Source organism: Capra hircus, chromosome 8, assembly GCF_001704415.2.
Source record: "Capra hircus breed San Clemente chromosome 8, ASM170441v1, whole genome shotgun sequence".
Taxonomy (NCBI): domain Eukaryota; kingdom Metazoa; phylum Chordata; class Mammalia; order Artiodactyla; family Bovidae; genus Capra; species Capra hircus.
Window position 1 is genome coordinate 84,665,061 of NC_030815.1, and position 18,853 is coordinate 84,683,913.

General features: G+C 51.0%; 1 protein-coding gene across 2 annotated transcripts in view; it reads left to right on the forward strand.

Annotated features, from left to right (window-relative positions):
- PHF2 (PHD finger protein 2) overlaps positions 339-18,853 on the forward strand; it is an 87,644-nt gene continuing 69,129 nt past the window's right edge. The window contains exon 1 of one of the 2 annotated variants that reach the window (XM_018052505.1): positions 339-561. In XM_018052505.1, coding sequence (XP_017907994.1) covers positions 464-561 — 98 coding nt within the window. In that variant the 5' untranslated portion in view covers positions 339-463. The remainder of the gene's footprint in view (positions 562-18,853) is intronic. The other variant, XM_018052504.1, reaches the window with a different exon arrangement.

The following is an 18,853-nucleotide window of genomic DNA, read 5'->3' on the forward strand; positions in this document are numbered from 1 at the left end:
CCCCAGGCAGAGGGGTACCCCGGCCCGCCTTCCCCGCGGTCCCCGGCCCGCCTTCCCGCGGCGGGAGCGGCGGCCCTGGCTGGCGGGCGGAGGCGGCGCCACCCGGGGCGCTGACGTAGAGGCCGCTCGGCGGCCGGGGGTCCCTTCGGTGGGGCCGCGGCTCCCCGCCCGCCGCCCCCGCGCGTCCATTCCCTTTTGTGTCCCGCGCGCGGCCCGCTCCCCGCGCACACTCGCGCCCTGCGCCCCGCGGGCCGGCGGGCGGCTCCCGGCGCGGCCCTGCACCGCGCGCCCCGCTTTGTGTGGACGCGCCGGCCGGGTGCGCGCGGGCTGTCGTGCGCCCCCGGCCCCGTCCCCGGCCCCGGCTCCGGCCCCGGCCCCGGCCCCGGCCCCCGCCCGGCCCGGCCCGCCCGGCCCGACCCGGGAGCGCAGCGCGGGCCGAGGGGCGGGCGGGCGGCGCGCGAACATGGCGACGGTGCCCGTGTACTGCGTCTGCCGGCTCCCCTACGACGTTACCCGCTTCATGATCGAGTGCGACGCCTGCAAGGACTGGTTCCACGGCAGGTGAGCGCGCAGCCGCCCGGCCCCGGCCCCGGCCCCGATCCCAGGCCCCGGGCCCCCGGCCCGCGGCCCCGGCCCGGTCCGGTGAGCGCCCTGCAGGCCCCCGCCCGCCGCCTCCCGCCGGCCGCGCGCCCTTTTGTGCCCGGGGCGGGGGCCGGGGGCCGGGGCCGGTCGGGCGCCCCTCACCGCCGCGGCGCACAAAGCGGGTCCGCGGGGGGCGGCGGGCGGGGGCCGGGCCGGGAAGTTGGGGCGCCGAGCAGGCCGGACCGCCTGACAGCGGGCCCGCGGAGGCCGGGCTCCCGAGGCCCAGGCCCGGCGCCTCCCCCGCGAAGTTGCAGGAACTTTCCCCGCGCGGGCCCGGGAGACGCGCGAGTGGCGGGCTCGGACGCCGGCGGGGCTGGGACGGACGTGGGGCCCGGCCAGGTGGCGGCGGCGCGCCCACCCTCCGCCGCAGCCCGGAGCTCCGGCACCTTGTCCGGGAGGCAGGGACCCCTGCCCGGCCCCAGCGGGGCTCCTGGACCCGGCCGGCCTGCACATCCCCGGCAGGAGTGTGGGTGACAGAATGGTGGGTCTGTGTGGGTGTTGCGGCTTTGCCGCCTCCTCTTTGGCCGTCACGTTTCCCCGTTCCCCTCCTCTGTGTTCCAGACACAGGCCCACCCTGGTTTTGACTTGACCTTCTGCTCTCAGAGGAAGATGGGGTGGGGGGAGGTGAAGCTTGGCCTTTGCCCGTGACCATGACCTGGCCCTGTGCCGAGTTTTCAAAAGCCAGAGGCCCCTTCCCACCCAGAAGTAAGTGGCAGAGGAGGAAGAGGAGGTGATCCTGGTGCCCAAACTGCTCCAACAGGTTCTCCTGTGTTTGGGCCTCAGCGGAACCGCCAGAGGCTGGCCAGGCTAGTGTGCCCTCCTAGGCTCCGGTCTTAGACCCAGCAGGAGCAGGGCTGGGGGCAAGAGACTGCGTGTGTGCTGATAGGCGGTCCCTCAACTTCCAGAGAGAGAAGCCCCCCCCCCCCCAACCCCGGTTTTAACTGTGGATGGGCCAGTGGCCCTTAAAGGTAGGTTGTGTTATCTACTTCTGACAGTTTGCATGTGTGGGGGCTAGGCAGCCAGATGTGACAGGGCTTGCTTAGGTTGGTCAGTGCCAAGCCTGAGTGCCTGTGACAGGGACACCAGTGAGGAGGGGTGAGACTCCATGGGATAGGAACTCCCACTGACATTGTGGGGCTCCCGGGCTGCCTTCCCAGGACTGTGGAGACCCTGCAGAGTGGTGGAGGCTGGAGTGGGAGCGCTGGGCTCTGCCCAGAACAGTGCTGCTATGCACACCCACCAGTTGGCATCCTCTCAGAGTTCATGGCTGGATCAAGGGTGAGAGCTGCCATATGATCGTTCATGGCTCCTCGGGTCCAGAGATGCTGAGAAGCTGGTTGGGAGTGCCCTGAAAGTGGTGGGACCTCCCCCTCCTCCCCCACCCCTACCCAGGGCCTGCAAGCCTGCCCAAGGTGCCCAGGCTGGAGGAGTGTGAGGGCCTGGGAGGACCCTTGCCTGGCTTCCCTCCTTTCAGTTGGGCAGGCAAAGCCAGTTCTGAGCTGGACTTTGAGAAGGGGTGTAGTGAGTGGGAGGAGCGGAGGGGGTAGGGAGAGACCTGGGAATGAGAGCAAGCAGGGGAAAGGGGCTGAGGGCTGGCCTGAGGCGATGGTGACATTTACTGGATTGGCTTAGGTAGAGACAGGGAGAAAGATGCGTTCTGACACCTCAAAGGGGATGTTTTGGGGAGGTCTTATCTCTTTATTTCTTATTTCTTATGTGAAGTCTTTGATTTGATCTGATATACACACAGATCATTTGATCAGCACAGATTCATTTCCACCTATGTGGGGTCACCCTATGGTCTGAAAGGGGCTGTGCTTCCCTTGTGCCAAGGGGCACATCTTCTCTGTATGTAATCAAGGGTTCCTTACAGAAGTGAGTGAACCCTGAGGGCCCAGAACACCTCCTGTAGTCCTTAGTCCCCTGAGTGGCTCAGGGGAGGTGCTGTGATGGGAGAACACGGGGTCAGAGTTTGGGACCATTGTTGGCGAGGCTGGGCAAGGCTATATGCGGCCCTCACACCCCTGGGCAGACCTCCCACCTCTCTTGTCATGACCCTTCTCCACTGTGACAGAAAGGTGTGTGACATAATCCACAATGTTTCCAAATCTCCAGATATTCCTGGATGGATGACCCTCTACTCTTTTCAGATCCATGTACCGGCTGTACTGTTGTTCACTTCATATTCAAACATCTCAACTCACTTTCTAAAAGTTTAAACACTTTGTTACTTTTTATGTTGAGAGAATTTGAAGAGTTACAAAAAAAGGTACAATTTCCCTATACTCCACACCCTGCCTCCCCTGAAGTTAACATCTTATCAAATTATGTTGCAAGCATAGAAACAGGCAGAAACACTGGGGCCACACTGCTAACCAAGCTTCAGGCCTTGGGCAGATTTATTTAGTTCCAGGACCCCACATTGCATTTCACTCTGGTGTCTCCTTACTCTCCTGAATCTTTCTGTTCCAAGGAAACTTCGTATCATTCCCTGAAATAGAACATTAGTATAACTTGCTGTAGACAGTACTTGTAAAAATAAACATAACTGTGAAAGTAACAGGCTCCCTCTTGTTCCACCTGTGACCCTTCACATCCCTACAATGAACCCCCCTTTGGATGGATTGGAAGGGGGTCTCTGAAGTTACTTTCACTCCCAGTGGCCAACTCTTTGCTGGTAGGACTCTAGCAGCAGTGCTGGCTGAGATCATGGTTGGGGCAGTCTCCTTCTACAGGGGAAGAACCTGCTCCCAGGATATGTCCACCATAGCAGAAAGCCTGGAGAACCCTGACTACCCCTTCTGGCATTCTCTGCGGCAGTCTGTCTGCTGGACCGAGCTGGTACTTGGGCAGCCAGGAAGGCAGGAGCTCGTGTTCCACCCTGTCTTGACCATGACTGGTCACTCCTGGGACTAGGATAACTTGTCAACCCAATCTGCCTTCCTTGCACTCACTGCAGTGTCACCTGGAAATTGACTAGGAAGGGATGGATTTTGTGGCTGGGTGTCCTTAGAGCTGTCTTATGAGCAGAACAGATATGGCACTGCTCAGGCATTGGGAACCTTCCTCCTCAATAAGGGTGCCATGGGGCCAAGAAATGGGGGGCTTCTCATGCTTATGCCTCCTGCCAGACCCTGTGTGTCTCTCCGTCCTTGCCTTTGGCAAGTCGTCTGACTGTAGACCAGTAGCTCTAGGGAGTGACCTGGACATCTCACCTTTTCACCATCTTGATGTGAAGAGTCTCTGTGGAAAATAGAAATGATTCTGTTGAAATATCAGAGATCCTGAAGCTTCCTGACCCTCTTTAAGTTCCTGTTGTATTAAGCTTGAAGGGTTTTTGGAAGCATAATCAGTAAAGTTGATTTTAAAGAGTTTGAAAGCTGAGGTGCTGTGCCAGTCCTTTAGAGGCAGAAGTTCCATTTATTCCTCAGCAAGCACTATGGGGTGTGTGTTCTGTGTAGGGTGCAGTGCTAGCTTTGTGGTTTCCTGGGGGTAACAAGGCAGATCCCCTTGCCTCTTACAGGTTTTCTTCTGTGGGAGTCAAACTTGTGGGCTGGGAGTTCCATCCCAGCCTGGGGAGTGTTTCAGAGCCGGAGGAAGCACTGTGTGGGGGCAGGGAGGCTGCGTCAGGGACAGCCTGCTGGTGTGGCTGGAGACGGGAACCACTCTCGGGCACTGAGCAGAGCAGTGGTAGGAGGGGACTGAGGACTTGACAGGGATCCTCTGGATGCTGTGCACACAGCCGGGGAAGAGGACAAGGCCAGGAGTCCCTGCCCGGATGAGAGGTGACAGGTGGGACCTAGGGTGAGGACTGGGGTGGGGAGAAGGGGTTGAATTCTACAAGTACTTAAAGGTGGGCTGGCAAGACTTGCCTGATATAGATCCCCTCTGATTCCTGTGTGTTTGTCCTGCCATCTGGAATCCACGTGCCCTCCTCGCCAGGGCCCTATCTGTGCCCATCCTGCCCAGGACTGGTTGGCCTTTGTGGGCTTTTGCCATGTCTTTTCCCCCACCCAGCCTTAAGCTTTTTAGGGCAGATCCTCTTCCTGGGTCCTTGGCCCTCACGGCTGCTCAGTACCACAGAGTGGGATGATGGCTGGCTCTGTTGGCCAGTACACTATGTGCACTTGGAGAGAAAGAAGGGCTTGCCAGGGCTCAGGCCTCAGTGCCGCAATCTGGGAGGGCAGAGCTGACAATTAAATCTGCCAACGTGAGATCCCTTAATATCGTGGGAAGTGCCATTCGCATGGCGACCGAGTTGTGGCATGTTTGACGTGGTTAGGAATAATGATTTGTCATTTTGAGATGAAGAATTCTCACTGAATGAGCTTAAGAAGTTCCAGAGGAGATTGGGGGAATGTCCTGCCAAATTATAGAGGGCAGAACAGATATCCCCTGTCCATCCATCCTTTCCAAGTGAGATGAATCTCAAAGGAAGCTACTTGGAGCTCATGGTGATCACCAGAATGTTTGCTTTTATTGAAAATATTGGCCTGGAAGCATGCTTGATGTGAGCCTCTGCACTGCAGCCTACATTTGTTTGGGGCCTCTTGGGCTTAGGTGTGGTTGCAGATGGCCTGAGTTCAGGCAAAGTTTGGGATACTTGAAGTGGACCCCGCCACTCTCAGGTACCATCTGTGGGTCTATCCCCTCACCTCTGTGATCATGGCACCTGGCCATGTGGAGGGCCTTTTTCCAAAATAATGAGAAGTTTTGCTGTTAGGAGGGAGTGTTGGCCAGAAAATAATGTTCCACAACAACGTATGCTAGAAGAATCTAACTGCTAAGATTCCGGTGTGGGTAAAGCAAAGCTGTCAGTTGACTTCCAAGTGACTGATGTGAAATAGCACTGCAGGGCTCACCCTGTCTGGCCTTTATGGTGTCAGGAGTAGTTCCCAGTCATCCTTTTTTATCAGAGGCCTACGGTGGCCTCCCACTTCTAGCAGAGGGAGAGGGCCCCCGTCTCCTCACCCACAGCTGGTGTATGCGTCTCTGCCAGAGGTGGGGGCACAAGTGGCATTTGGCATATTCTGACTCAAGTATGCTGGAAACTCCATACCTGTCCATGGGTTTGAAAATGCAATGTGGATAGAGACATCTTCGCAGCAGAAAGGCTACATCCAGTGGCAGGTAGGGAAGCTGGGCTCTGTGCAGGACCCTTGGTGTCTCAGGTGTACCCAGCAGCCCCCTGGCCTCCCACTTAGAGCCATGTCTCCATCTCTGCACCTTGCCTCCATGTCTCACTCCAGCTTCATTCCCTAATCCTGTCTGTCTCAGTTCTCAGCTTTTTGGCTTGGTGGTGAGGCTAACAGCGCTCTTTGGAATGGGTCTTGGCCCTGTGCTTTAGGGCACAGGGTCTCTTCATTTCCCCCCCCCAAGTGCTGGGTCATCTGTGGATAAATGTACTTAGAATTCCAGCCAGTGACTGGCTTTGCCTCTCAGCATAAGAACTGAAGGTCCTTGTGGTGTTTGTCCAGGCAAATGGAGAAACAAGCCTTTCATCCTTTTTTAAAAATTAGGGTGAAATTCACATACCATGAAATTAACTGTTTTATAAGTTTAAGTGTTAGTCACTCAGTCATGCCCAACTCTTTGTGACCCCATGGACTGCAGCCCACCAGGCTCCTCTGTCCATGAGATTTTTCCAGGCAAGGATACTGGAGTGGGTTGTCATTTCCTTCTCCTGGGGATCTTTCCAACCCAGGGATCGAACCCTGGTCTCCTGCACTGCAGGCAGATTCTTTACTGACTGAGCTACAAGGGAAGCCCCTAGCGCACAGTTAATAGCATTTAGTACATTCAGGACATTTCGCAGCTGTCACCTCTGGCTAGGTTGTGAAGATTTTTATCACCTCAGAAGAAAACCCATTAGACAACTTCCCCATTCCTCCTCCTGTCAGTCCTGGACAACCAGCCATCTGTTTTCTGTCCCTATGGATATATCTATTCTGGACATTTCCTATAAATGGAATCATACTATATGTAGCCTTCTGTGTCTGTCTTCTTTCACTTAGCGTAATGTATTTTTAGGATCATCCACATTGTGGTGTGTATCAGACTTCATTGATTTTTTATGGCTGAATAATACTCCAGTGTAAGGATCTACCACAGTTTGTATATACATTTGTCTGTTTATGGCTATTTGGGCTTTTTCCACCTCTGGCTGTTGTCAGTAGGGCTGCTGTGAACATTTGTGTACAAATATTTGTTTGAAGACTTGTTTTCAATTGTTTAGGGAATTGCTGGGTCATATGCTTAGTCTATGTTTAACTTTTTGAGTAACCAGCAAACTGTTTTTCCGCAGCAGCTGCACCGTTTTACATTCTTACCATCAATGTGGGAGCAATCTGATTTCTCTTCATCCTTACCAACACGTTGTTTTCCATTTTTAAAATTATGGGCGTCCTAGTGGGTGAGAGGTGGTATCTCATTACGATTTCGGTTTGCATTTCCATAATGGCCGATGATGTTGAGTATGTTCTCACGCACTTGTCCATTTACATATCTTCTTTGGAGAAATGTCTGTTGAAACAGGTTGCCCATTTGAATTTTCTTTTTTAGATTTTAAGAGTTCTTTATATATTCTGGACAATAGACCCTTATCAGATACAAAATTTGCACGTGTTTTCCATTCTATGGGTTGTCTTCACGTCTGTGTTAATGCCCGCTGATGCACAAATATTTTTAATTTTGATGAAGTCTAATTGGTCTTTTTCTTCTGTTGCTTATGCTTTTGGTGTTATATCTAAGAATCCATTGCCAGATCTGGAGGCCATGAAGATTTACCCCTTTGATTTCTTCCAAGAGTGTTACAGTTTTAGCTCTTATATTTCGTTTTTGACTCATTTTCAGTTAATTTTTATATATGATTTGAAATATGGATCCAACATCATTTGTTTGCATGTGGATGTCCAGTTGTCCCAGAACCATTTGTTGAAAAGACTATTTTTTCCCTGCGGAAAGTCTTGGTAGCCTTGCTGAAACTTGTTTGACCATATACCCGAGGGTTCTGTACTCTGTTCCATTCCATTGGTCTATATGTCTGTCCTCATGCTAGTACCACACTGTTTTGGTTACTGTAGCTTTGTAGTAATTTAGAAGTGTGAGACTTCCAACCTTGTTCTTTTTAAAATTTTTTTTGAATTTTTGGGACTCCTTGCAAAATCCATATGAATTTGAGAATTGGCTTCTCCATTTCTGCAAAAAAAAGGGCTTTTGGAATTTTGACAGGGATTGCATTGAATCTGTAGATTGCTTTGGGTAGTATTGACATCTTAGTATTGCATGGGGTGTTTTTCCATTTATTTAGATTTAAGTATTCCCTGATTACTTTCAGCAATGTTTTGTAGTTTTCAGTGTACAAGTATTAAATTTCTTGATTAAGTTTATCCCTAGGTACCCCATCCTCTTGGATGCAACTGTGAGTAGGATTATTTTTGTAGTATCCTTTTTGTATTGTTTGTTGCTAGTGCTTTTACACATTTAAAAAAAAAATCACCTTTTAACATGTGGCAGTGAAATTTCCTAAACCAGACATTCTTGGGGTGGAGGTGCTGACGTATGCACACGCTCAGCTGCACGCCTTTGGATGTCATGTGTCCAGAGTGTCTGCATGCCCTGGGAGGGGTGCCACTTTCCTTTTTAGTCTTAAGTGTTCATTGAGCCTTTCCTCTGTCACATCCTGAGTTAGGCATTTTTCATACACATGTGGTGGGGGTGCTTCTTGTGTTGTCTGGGGATTGCCATGCAGGTCTCTGTATCCTTTATGGTGACCGTTGAGGAAGCTGCAACTGAGTAGTCAGGGCTCGCTGCTGGTCTTACAGTGTATGTGGCCTTGCTGACCTTCCCACTGCCTCTGAGTGCTTGGTGGTGGGCCTTTCTGATTGAGAGGCGAGCAAGCTGAGGCTAGAAAGATCAGCTCTCTGAGGTCAACACTACAACATGATAGGCTGGGACAACAGCAGCTCCATCTACCAATGCCCCTTCATTGATGTAAACGACAAGGTTCAGTGCCTGGGACCCCAGAAGGTGAGAGTTCCCAGCAGTGTGAACCTGCGGGTTGGGTCAGCACTGCTCCTTGGGCTGAGCAGGGCATGAGGGCAGAGAATAAGCTCCTGGGATGGTAGTGCAAGTTGCTGACTAAACCACGAGCTTTATGCTGGGGTAGGCCACTTGCCCAGGAAACTTTGGGCACAGTCTGGCTGGGTGCATCTGGGTCTGGGTCCCTCCAGTAGGGTGCCGTTTTCTGCTTCACATAGAAGTGCAGGGTGGAACTCATTTCTTGTGCTCTACACAGCATGGGCTGGGCATAGGTCCCATGGTACTGGATAAGTGTGAGTGGCTGGATAGGCCTTGGAGACTGCCCTGGGGCCAGGTCTGAGCTCAGAGATGCCTCCCCCTGGGACAGCCAGGCTTGGGCTGGTAATCCCAGACTGATGCATGATCAGCCCAGCTACATGGACTCTGATACTTGAAAATCTTTTTGAAACTTTGTGACTTTGCCTCTCATTTTATCCAGCCCCTAAGAACTGCCCCCAGATCAGAGTCTGGATGTGAATCCCAGCAAGGTTGGGCTGAAAGGGGAGTGAGAAAGTGCTTTTTGGGAACAGTGGGGGCACATAGGCCCTTCCCTGCCCAGGCTCTGTCTCACCACCCTCCTGGGCTGACTTGCCGTCACCTGGAGAGATGACACAGATATAGGTGTTCAGCCCCCATCTCCTGCAGAAGAGGCTGAGGCCTGGGGTCCTGTGCAGTATGACTCTGGGCATCCTGGGACAATCAAGAAACTGCGGCCTGATCCAGTCTGCCTCCCAGATGAACAAGGCCCAGGGAGGTGTGCAGTGAGCTCCCCAAGAGGACTCCCCAGACCCTGTAGGGAGGGAGATCCCATGGCACCCCTTGAAGCAACACAGGGGGTGTGCATCAGAGCTGGAATGGGTTCTCGCTAAATATCCTTCTGCTGACGTTTGCAAAACTCCAGGGTTAGTTGCCTTTGTTGGTACTTATGGAATCTCTTTCCTAGAAATTTAAGATAACTGTGGCTAATCTCCCAGCTGTTGTGGAGCTATTGCTCATAAAAAAGGGGGTGCCTGGGAGTGGTAATGCCTCATTGCTCCCACCAAGATACTTTCTGTCATCCCCTTGTTCTTTCAGCAGCTCCCTGAGGGCACTACACTTGGGTCTGCTTAGGAGAATCTGGCTTGGAGAGGACCAGCAGCCGGCCTGGGTCACTGGCTGATAAGTGGCACGTGGGGCTTTGCCACCCTGCCTTCCCCTTGGCAAGTTCAAAGTCTGGCAGGCACTGCTTCATCCATGCTGTTGGAGGGTGAAAGTCTTAGCTGCTCTTCGGTCTTGTGGTTCTCATGATACCCTGTTGTCATGGTGACCTTTTGATCCCAGTTTGGGTACTTATGTAGCCGACCCCCATCCAATCCTGGTACTGCCCCTGGACCTCTCCAGCATCCCTCTCAGAATTCTGGGCCCCTGTCTGCCAGAATCTCTGCCCCCTGCCCAGTGTGTAAGCATCCGGTATTTGCATTTCGGTCCCTGGCTCCAGAAGGGGAGGTGGACAGGTGAACCTGGGAGTGACTCACTAAGTAGGGGTGGGGCATCTTTGTGAGTCTAAGGCCCATGTTGTATTATATCCCCTCACTTCACTGGGCCACAGCTAGGTGTGGGACTAGGGCTCTGAGGACCTTTTACCTAGGTTCTGCCTCAAAAGCCGTGCTTTCCCAGACCCTGCACGCCATGTCCCAGTCCTGCCCATCCGGTCCCCTTCTCCAGCTTCCCAGGGCACGAGGTTCCTTTCCTTTGCTCCACAGACAGTGTGACCCTCTGGAATAGAAGGTGGGTGTTGGTGGGACTAGAGAGCACCATGTGGCTCTGCTCCTTCCGGCGCTTAGCGGCCGAGGACCGGAGGTGCAGCCCTGCGTGATCCTTCTGCAGAGCAGCCATCCCAGTCTCAGGGCTGTGAAAAAAGCAAGGGCTGGATTGAAGCTTGGAGAAAGAGGTGGACAGATCTGCATTCAATTTGAGAAAAAACTTTTTGATAATTGAAATTGGACCCAGACTGGACTATCTGGGGAAGTATACCATGCACGTTAGAGCAGGATCTCTCCATCTGGGCTCTGTGGACACTGGGACCAGAAAGTTCTTTGCTCTGTGGGATGTGGAGCAATCCTGGCCTCTGCCTACTAATCCAGAAGCACCTGCCCCTCAGTTGTGAGAGCAAAAGTACCTCTAGGCATAGGCCGATGTCCTTCGGGAGATACAGTTGTCCCTGGTGGAGGAGAAGAGGTGACTGAACATCTGCAGAAACATGTTCACTTTTGTTGGGTGGAAAATGGAGCTTCTGACCCCTCTTCTTTTTTTATGTTTATTGTGATAGGAATTACTGCATTTATTCACTTAAAAATAGTTATTTGAACAAATTTGCAAGTGGAATACTAGGACCTGGCTTTTTAAAAAGGAGTGTGAAGGAATCGGTAGTGAAAAGTTATCTTCTCTCCAGAACCAACTCGATTGCAGCTCTTTAGGAAAAGCTCCAGGGAGATCTCTGTTTATACAGCGTTTGTATGGCGAAGCCGCCCCCTCGCCCTTTCCTCAGGCACACAGGCGCATAGGCGCATGCTGCGGGCACGGGTCTGCCTGGGACAGGGGTCTCAGAGGGCTCTGCTGTGTCGTCTGTGCTCAGGGATGCATTGTTTTCCTGACTCCTCGGTCCTGGTTGGCGTTAAGCTTGCATCTCATCTGTAGCAACTGCAGTTTTGCACAGGGAGCATCCTGGTACATACAGTAATGTGTACATGTACAACTTTATCTGTTGGATAAATCCCAAGATATAAGGCTGCTGAGTTGAAGGGGACAGCATTATAGGTTTTAAAATTGCCAGATAGGTTGTACAGATTTCTCTACACACTGGCAACACATTTTCTGAACTTTTTAATTTTTTTTTGTCAACTGTGTTTAGAAGGTGAAAAATTGTTTCCTCACTGTGGTTTTAGAGTACAGGTTTTATATATTATTATTTCAGTTTGTAGTTGTCTAGTTATTAATTCACTTTTGAATTCTTTTTGCCCTGCAATTGTAGGATTTTGGAAATGGCCCTGATGCTTTCTAATAAAAACAAAATCTGAGAAGTAAAATGAGAGGCAGCCTTCTTCTGTTGGTCAGGGCAGGGTGGGATGGGGGTGTCACTCCCATGCTCTCCCTCCTCCTGCTCCAGTAGTACTCTGAGCCCCTGCAAACCTTTAGGACTGGCAGAGGGTGAAAGCTCACTTGTTCGTTAAATATCTCCCTTCCTTTTAAAAATAATTTTATTTATTTATTTTGCTGTGCTAGGTCTTTGTTGCTGCGAAGGCTTTTCTGTAGTCGCAGCGAGCAGGGGCTACTCACTAGTTTCAGTGCATGGGCTTCCCATTACGTGGCTTCTCTTACTGCGGAGCACAGCCTCTAGCGCGTGTGGACTTCAGTTGTTTTGGCTCCCAGGCTCTAGAGCACAGGCTCAATAGTTGTGATGCACAGGCTTAATTGCTCTGTGGCTTGTGAGTTTTTCCTGGATCAGGGATCGAACCCATGTCGCCTTCATTGGCAGGTGGATTCTTTACCATTGAGCCACCAGGGAACCCTCCCCCCCGACCTCTCCTTTGCTTTTGAGTCTTACTGTGAGGTCAGCCTCATTTGCTTTTATTTCTTTTCTTTTTTTTTTTTTTATGAACTTTTATTTTCGACTTGTTTTAGGTTTATAGACAATTTGGAGCCTTGGTTGAGTTTGTGCATACCCTGGCTTAGTTTCCCTGATTGTTAGCGTCTCACATCACTGCCCTACCCTGGTCACAGAGCAGGAGTTCATGCTGTTCCATTGCCATACACTCCCAACTCCTGGTCCTTCCCACAGAACCAGGTTTGCTGGAGGCCTCGCGTGCCTTGTTGTGGCCTCTCAGATCCCTTTGTCCTCTGATCTTGACACTGAAGACCCTCCAAAGTTTGTGTACCTTTAAGGAGCCATGTCTGTGGCTTGTGTGACTTCCTCGTGGCACCTTCACACACCCCTAAGCTTGGGACCCCAGCCCCAATATGGGCACTCTAACTGCCCTTGGGGCTGTCTGTGCTCCTGTGAGACAGCTGGGCCCCATGGTGGTCCCTGCGGCACAGACATGGGGTGTGTTCCACGTGGTCCTGATCACAAAGGCTGCCGTTTAGGGTCATGGTGCTGCTCCCCTTTCACAGTTTCTTCTAGATCTCAGACTTCTTTTACTAGATTTCAAACTACTCTTTGGAAAAGAAAGATGTAATTAGAGTGGTCTTTTGCCCCTCCTCTCTGAAAAGCTGACTGAGAGAGTGGTCGCTCCCCAACCTGGTGCTCTGCCTTAGGGACCAATGTTAGCACCATCCAGACACTTCAGTGGCTGCTGCCCTCTGGACACACCACTGGAGTAGGATGTGCGAGTAGGGGTGTCCCAGGGAGCATTTGGTCCAGGCCCTTCTTTTGCAAACGAAAAATGGAGCTCTTTCTAGACCCTGGGGCGTTCCCCACAGATGGGCTAGAACCCTCTTGGTTGGTTCTGCCCTTGGGAAGGCCCCCTGCCGCCAGTGCTAAGAAGCACACGTTTGAGTGCTGGAAGCCCTGTATCCTCTGTGACTTCAGTGAATGATGACTGTGAACCCCTATTCGCCTTGTGGTCGGGCTGCCTATCTGCAGTGGGAGGCTGTGACCAACTGGCCTTGAGGTTCTGGGGTCAGTAGGGGGTGGCCCAATGCTGTTCTGCTAGAGGCGTGCCCGCTGCTGGGCTATCCTGCTGGAGCCTGCCCTCTCTGCCTGCCTTTTTGCCCCGTCCGCAGAGCCTCTATCACCCAGGAGGCCTGGCCAGCTCCCTGAGGTCCCTTGCTGGAACGGTAGATCAGGATCCAGCCTATTTCGACACCCTCTGCCACCCCAGAGCTGGTCACTAGGGGCCTGAGGGATGGCAGAACTGGGCCTAGTTGTGTCCTTGCCACTTCCCTGCTGACACTCTGGGATTCCAGGATTCAGTTCATTTTTAAACTCCTGGGGGAGTCCCTGCACAGATGGTCCCTGTGCTGGGGCCACGGGTCTGGATGATGGCTCATGGTCACAGCACCCGGTTGTACTGGGGGTCCTCTGGGAGTGGACAGTCACCTCGCAGAGCTGGCCTGTTCACCGTGATCTGCATGCACTGGGAGTTAGTGAAGGAAAAGGCTCTTGGCGAAGCCACCCGGCAGCAATTGGCAGCCTGCCATTCTTACCAGTCGCTTGGCAGGAGAATCTTCAAGGCCTTTCCGGAAGTGTCCTGTCTGTGGGGTGGAACCATGGACACGGCCTAGTGTGCTTGTGCTTCCTGGTATCGTCAGCATCGGATGGACAGAGGGCCCTGGCGCCCCTGTACAGTGAGATCTAAGGTCTTGTGTGCCTCATCTCATCCGCAGGGCCTGTTCCAGGAGCCAGGTGAGGCCCCTGACTTAGGCTGGATGTGGTCAAGCGCAGCCAGAGTCCTTTCCCCATGCTCATTGCCAGTGGCTATGCTGGCTGCTGTTTGTCCCTTGAGGCCCAGCTTATACCATCCTAGCCTTATGACCTGGTCCCTTCTGGGATAGGGTCCGTCAAAAGGTGCATCATAGGATGCTCATCTCAGAGGGCTGCAGCACATGCCTGCTCCAGGCCCCACACCTTTTTGTGTGCCTTCTGAGAGTCTGGAGCAAGGGCCCACTGGAGTCCATCCAAGTTTCCATATCCTGATCTTTGCTCTTCTTGCCCTCTATGGTAAACACATGAACACACACATACACACACAGACACCAAAAAAAAAAAAAAGGAAAGCAAAGGACAGATATTAGAATGTTTCAGCAGGATAGAAGCACACCAGTTAGTCCTCCATCCGGATGTAGCCACACTACAACCAGAGCACACCCTTCATCTGTGCTGTCACCTGGAGGGTCACACGGAGCTGGATCCCAGGCCCTACCCCTAAATACCTTCCAAGGGATATGTTAGGGGCTGAGGACAGGCACCTCACCTCCCTGGGGCTAGAGTGTTATTTCTGTTGATATGACCTTGGATTGCATTTGCTCTCAGGTCAAATTTGTCTTCCCAGACACCTTGTGAGTCTCTGAGGGTTTTATCCAGATGGAAGGCTGTAATTCCCAGAGCTTCTATTTGCTCTATATCTGCATACAATTGGTTTCCTTAGAAACTGCTGGAATAAATGCTCCAGAACCTGCTTCTGATTTTTAAAGACAACATGTCAGTTATCTGGAATATCTATTAAAAATTCACCAGAACAAGTTTAAAAATATATAAAGAGACATTTTGAATATTCATTTACTATATCAAGGATTCTAGACTCTTATTAGATTGAGGGGATGATTAAATAAATTATAATGTACTCACAATAGGAAATTATTCAGTCACAAACAGTGGATGTTTACGACAAGATTTTAATGATATGGGAAAACATTTATGCTATAATATTAAATAGGAAAATAAAACAAGATGCTATATCGTCTATACAGGATGTTAGTTGGTATGAATCAATTAAAACAGAAGACATGCTGGAAGAAAATGTTAAGAGGGTTGAGAGTGTATTTTTTTCCTGTTGCTTTCATACTTAGTTGTACTTTTCAGCTTGTTTTCTAGGCACGTAAGGTTACTTTTATAATCAGAACTAAAATAAGCATGAAAATAAGATTGTCAGAGTGTAGAGGTCATCCTGCCCTTCCTCGCATTTCACAGGTTTTGTTGACTATAGTAAGGCCCCTGTATATGAACAAGCTCTGTTCTGAGAGCAGGTTTGTAAGTCCAATGAATTTAGCCTAGGTACCTAACTAACACAATTGGCTATATAGTGCTATACTATGATAGATTTATATTACTTTTCACACAAATAATACATAACAAACAAACGCCAAAAAAAAAATACCATATTTTAAATCTTACAGTGCAGTACCTTAAAAAGTACAGTAGTGCCAGCTATATTGCCACTGCTTTTACGCTTGCTTCCAGACACCTTGGGCTTGAAACAGACACTGTGCTATGGAACTCTATACAGTACTGTAGCAAAGTACACGAAAGCACAACTACTTGTAGACAGTGCACGCACATGACACGTGTGTGATTGTACCTGAGAATGCACATTCGCATCTTTGAAAGTTCTCGAGTTGAAGGTTCCTATGTAGGGGACTTACTCTATAGGTTTTATAGACACTTGGGAATGAGTGTCTCCCAACCTCACAGCCGCCTGGAAGCTAGGCTGAGGGCAGCCTTCTTTAGGACCCTTGACTCTGAAGGTCCTTCAAGCAACCTTTCTTCTGATGCTATCCCCCTAGCCCCCTGTAATGCATAGTAGCCTGGCCTGCAACCTGTCTGCTGAGAACGGGCTCCATCTGCCACCCAAGAGCCCCGTCACCCCCAAGCATCTTTCTGCAAGTGGAACTTCAAGCCTCATAGGACCCAGTACCCGCTTTGGATCTCCCAGGGATGGGGCCTCAGGCTAATGGGTTGAGGTAGGCCCCTCAGCTAACTAGGAGCAGTGACTGAAGCCCTGTGACCAGTTCCCAAAGCATCAGGACCATCCTGTCACCAGCTACTCTCATATTAGAGTGTCCCACTAGATGGGGACCAAGAGTGCAGCCAGCTTTGGAGGGCAGAGCCTGTAAGCCAAGCTCCCTCTGGTCTGTCCTGACATTTCCCTCCTTTCGACTGGCGGCTAAGCCCCTAGTTACTGCGCTCCATGTGAGGGATGAGCAAGTGGGGCCTCAGTGCCCCAAAATGTGGTTTGCAAGGCTGATGGGGGTGTGACCCAAGAGGGGGCCCTTGGGGAGATACCAGCGGACACCAGCCCCACCAGACATGCTAAAGGCACAGAGCTTTAAAAAGCCATTACTTAGACATGCGAAATAGTTACTCATATACACTTGGATACTAACAGATACAAAATTATTAGAGTAACCTAAGGCCAAAAGTATGGAGAGCTACTTTCAATTGGATCTACTTTAGGAATGATAGCAAAGAATTCTGAAAATACAATGTAAGCCTTAAGAGATTTAGGATTTGGTGTTATAGAAAATATTTCCTGACCATATTCAATGTGTGACCATTCATTTTCAAAATGCCGATTCTGGAATGCCCTGAGAACGTGTGCATCTGTGTGTCTGTGCACATGTCCTTTCTGAGTGTGCCAGGTGGCACTTTGCAGTGCACAAGGAAGAACATCCTGCAGACGCACCCACCGGGCACATGCCCTTTTCCAAGTCCGTGTGGCCACACAGCTGGTTTGCACCAAATATGTGCATATTCAAAGATGCCCTATTTTTTCTTATACATTTTACAAAATTCAGTTTTATTCTTTCCAGCTTGATTGAGTTATAATCAACAAAATTGTAATATATTTAAAGTGTACAATGTGATGATTCAATATAGGTATACATTGTGAAGAGATTCCTACAATTGAGTCAGTTAACATATCCATCATCTCACATAGTTAATTCTTTTTTTTTTTTTTTTGGTTGGATCACAAGTTTTAATCTCTTGGCAAATTTCAGTTATATAATGTAGTATTATGAACACTAGTCTTGTGTTATACATTAGATCCTCAGACTTTGCCCTTTTACCGGCTTCCCCCACTCCCCACAAACATGCCTTGTCTTGGAGTGATGGTAGACCTGGGATTCCAAGATGACCCCATCAAACAGAAAGTCAACGTCCCTAAGTTAACTCACTTTCTCAACTTCACCGAGCTCATATTACTGTTAGTTTTACTCCCATCACACAGGTGATACTGTACTGTTTCAGATTTGATAACTGGTTTCTGTTTGAGTTGTGTCTGTGGCAGCCAGCAGAAGTGGACGTTTTCCTGGTTGCTCACTTTCCGACCGTCCATCCTTTTGGGTGAGCTGAACCCAGCTGTTCCTGACTTTTCTTTTGAGCCAGGCTCCTGCTCTCCTGTTTTCTGGATATGGAGTCTGTGCTGAGACAGCTGCAGGGTGCTTGAAGCAGAAGAGGCAGAACCAGGTTGAGTGGGTGGCTATCCTGGGGGGCAACCTTGAACAGCTGTGAGTGAGGAGAAGTCAAGGAGCTTTGCTTGTTTCTATCAGGACTCTGTGCCCAGAACAGGAGGGAGGGAAACTGCATGTAGCCCTGGGTCAGCAACCCAAAGGGGTCTGGAGGTGCCCACTGAGAACCAGAGCAGAGACTGCCCTGTGGAGACTGGTAGCCTTGTTGGGCCTTGCCTTTTCCGCCTAGCCCAGCCCCGTGTTGCACCTGGCAGGTACTGGGGCTCTGGAAATAATGAGCAGGCTGTCAGGTGTGGCTGAGACCTCTGGAGGAGAAGATGATGTCAAATACTTTCCCAGCCCTAAAGTCCTGCACTTCCTGAATGGGATTGTTTTCTATGGTTGGGTGGGTCTATCCTGGGGAGAGAGAGGGTGTCTGGTCATTGCAGCTGGCCCCCAGAGCTTTGAGGAGCTGGTGGGCAGGGCCAGTGGGTAGAGTTGTTCTAGCTTCTTGGGGGCTTCCCTCCCGGGAAGCCGACACCGAAGGTGTGTCTCTGGACAGAGTTAAGGAAATTGTGCCTGAGAGTCTCAGAATTTCTGCCAAATCCTAAAAACAATAAAAAGTGCCTGGCTCCGAGGTACTGGGCGGTGTGCAGCAGGTGTACATTCTGGGACCTTTGTTCTGGCTCCTCTTTGCTCCTGGACCCCCACCTGCTGGCCATGGGAAGAGGGAAGACAGAGCTCCAGAAGGAAGGAGAGCAGAGGCTGCCAAACCTCAGTTTCCCCACTGCGGAGTTGGAAGCGGCTGCTGCTGGGTGTGTGGGGCGGTGGACACGCAGTGCCCAGCGTGGTGTGGCTCAACAGCTCTGCTTATATTGGGACGTGAGAGAGAGCTGAGTGTTCTGAGGTCTGCTGGGGAAAGGCCTCTGTTGTCTCTCGGAGGAACCTGGCACATTCTCTCAGGAGTCTGGGACCTAGCCTGTAGGTGACATTTCAGTTTCCCAGCTGCTGAAGCCCTGTCATTCATCCCCTACTGCATTTGTGGACTCTTTCAACCTCCCTTTCTATTCAGTGTGGGAAATATGCATATAGCCATGAGTAGGGGGTTTTAAAGAACTCTACTCTTCCTAGCTCTCTGTTTCTCTAATTTTCCAACTCCTTCCCTGTCCAGGAGGGCACCTCAGCCTGGCATCTTCCTCCTCTAAGC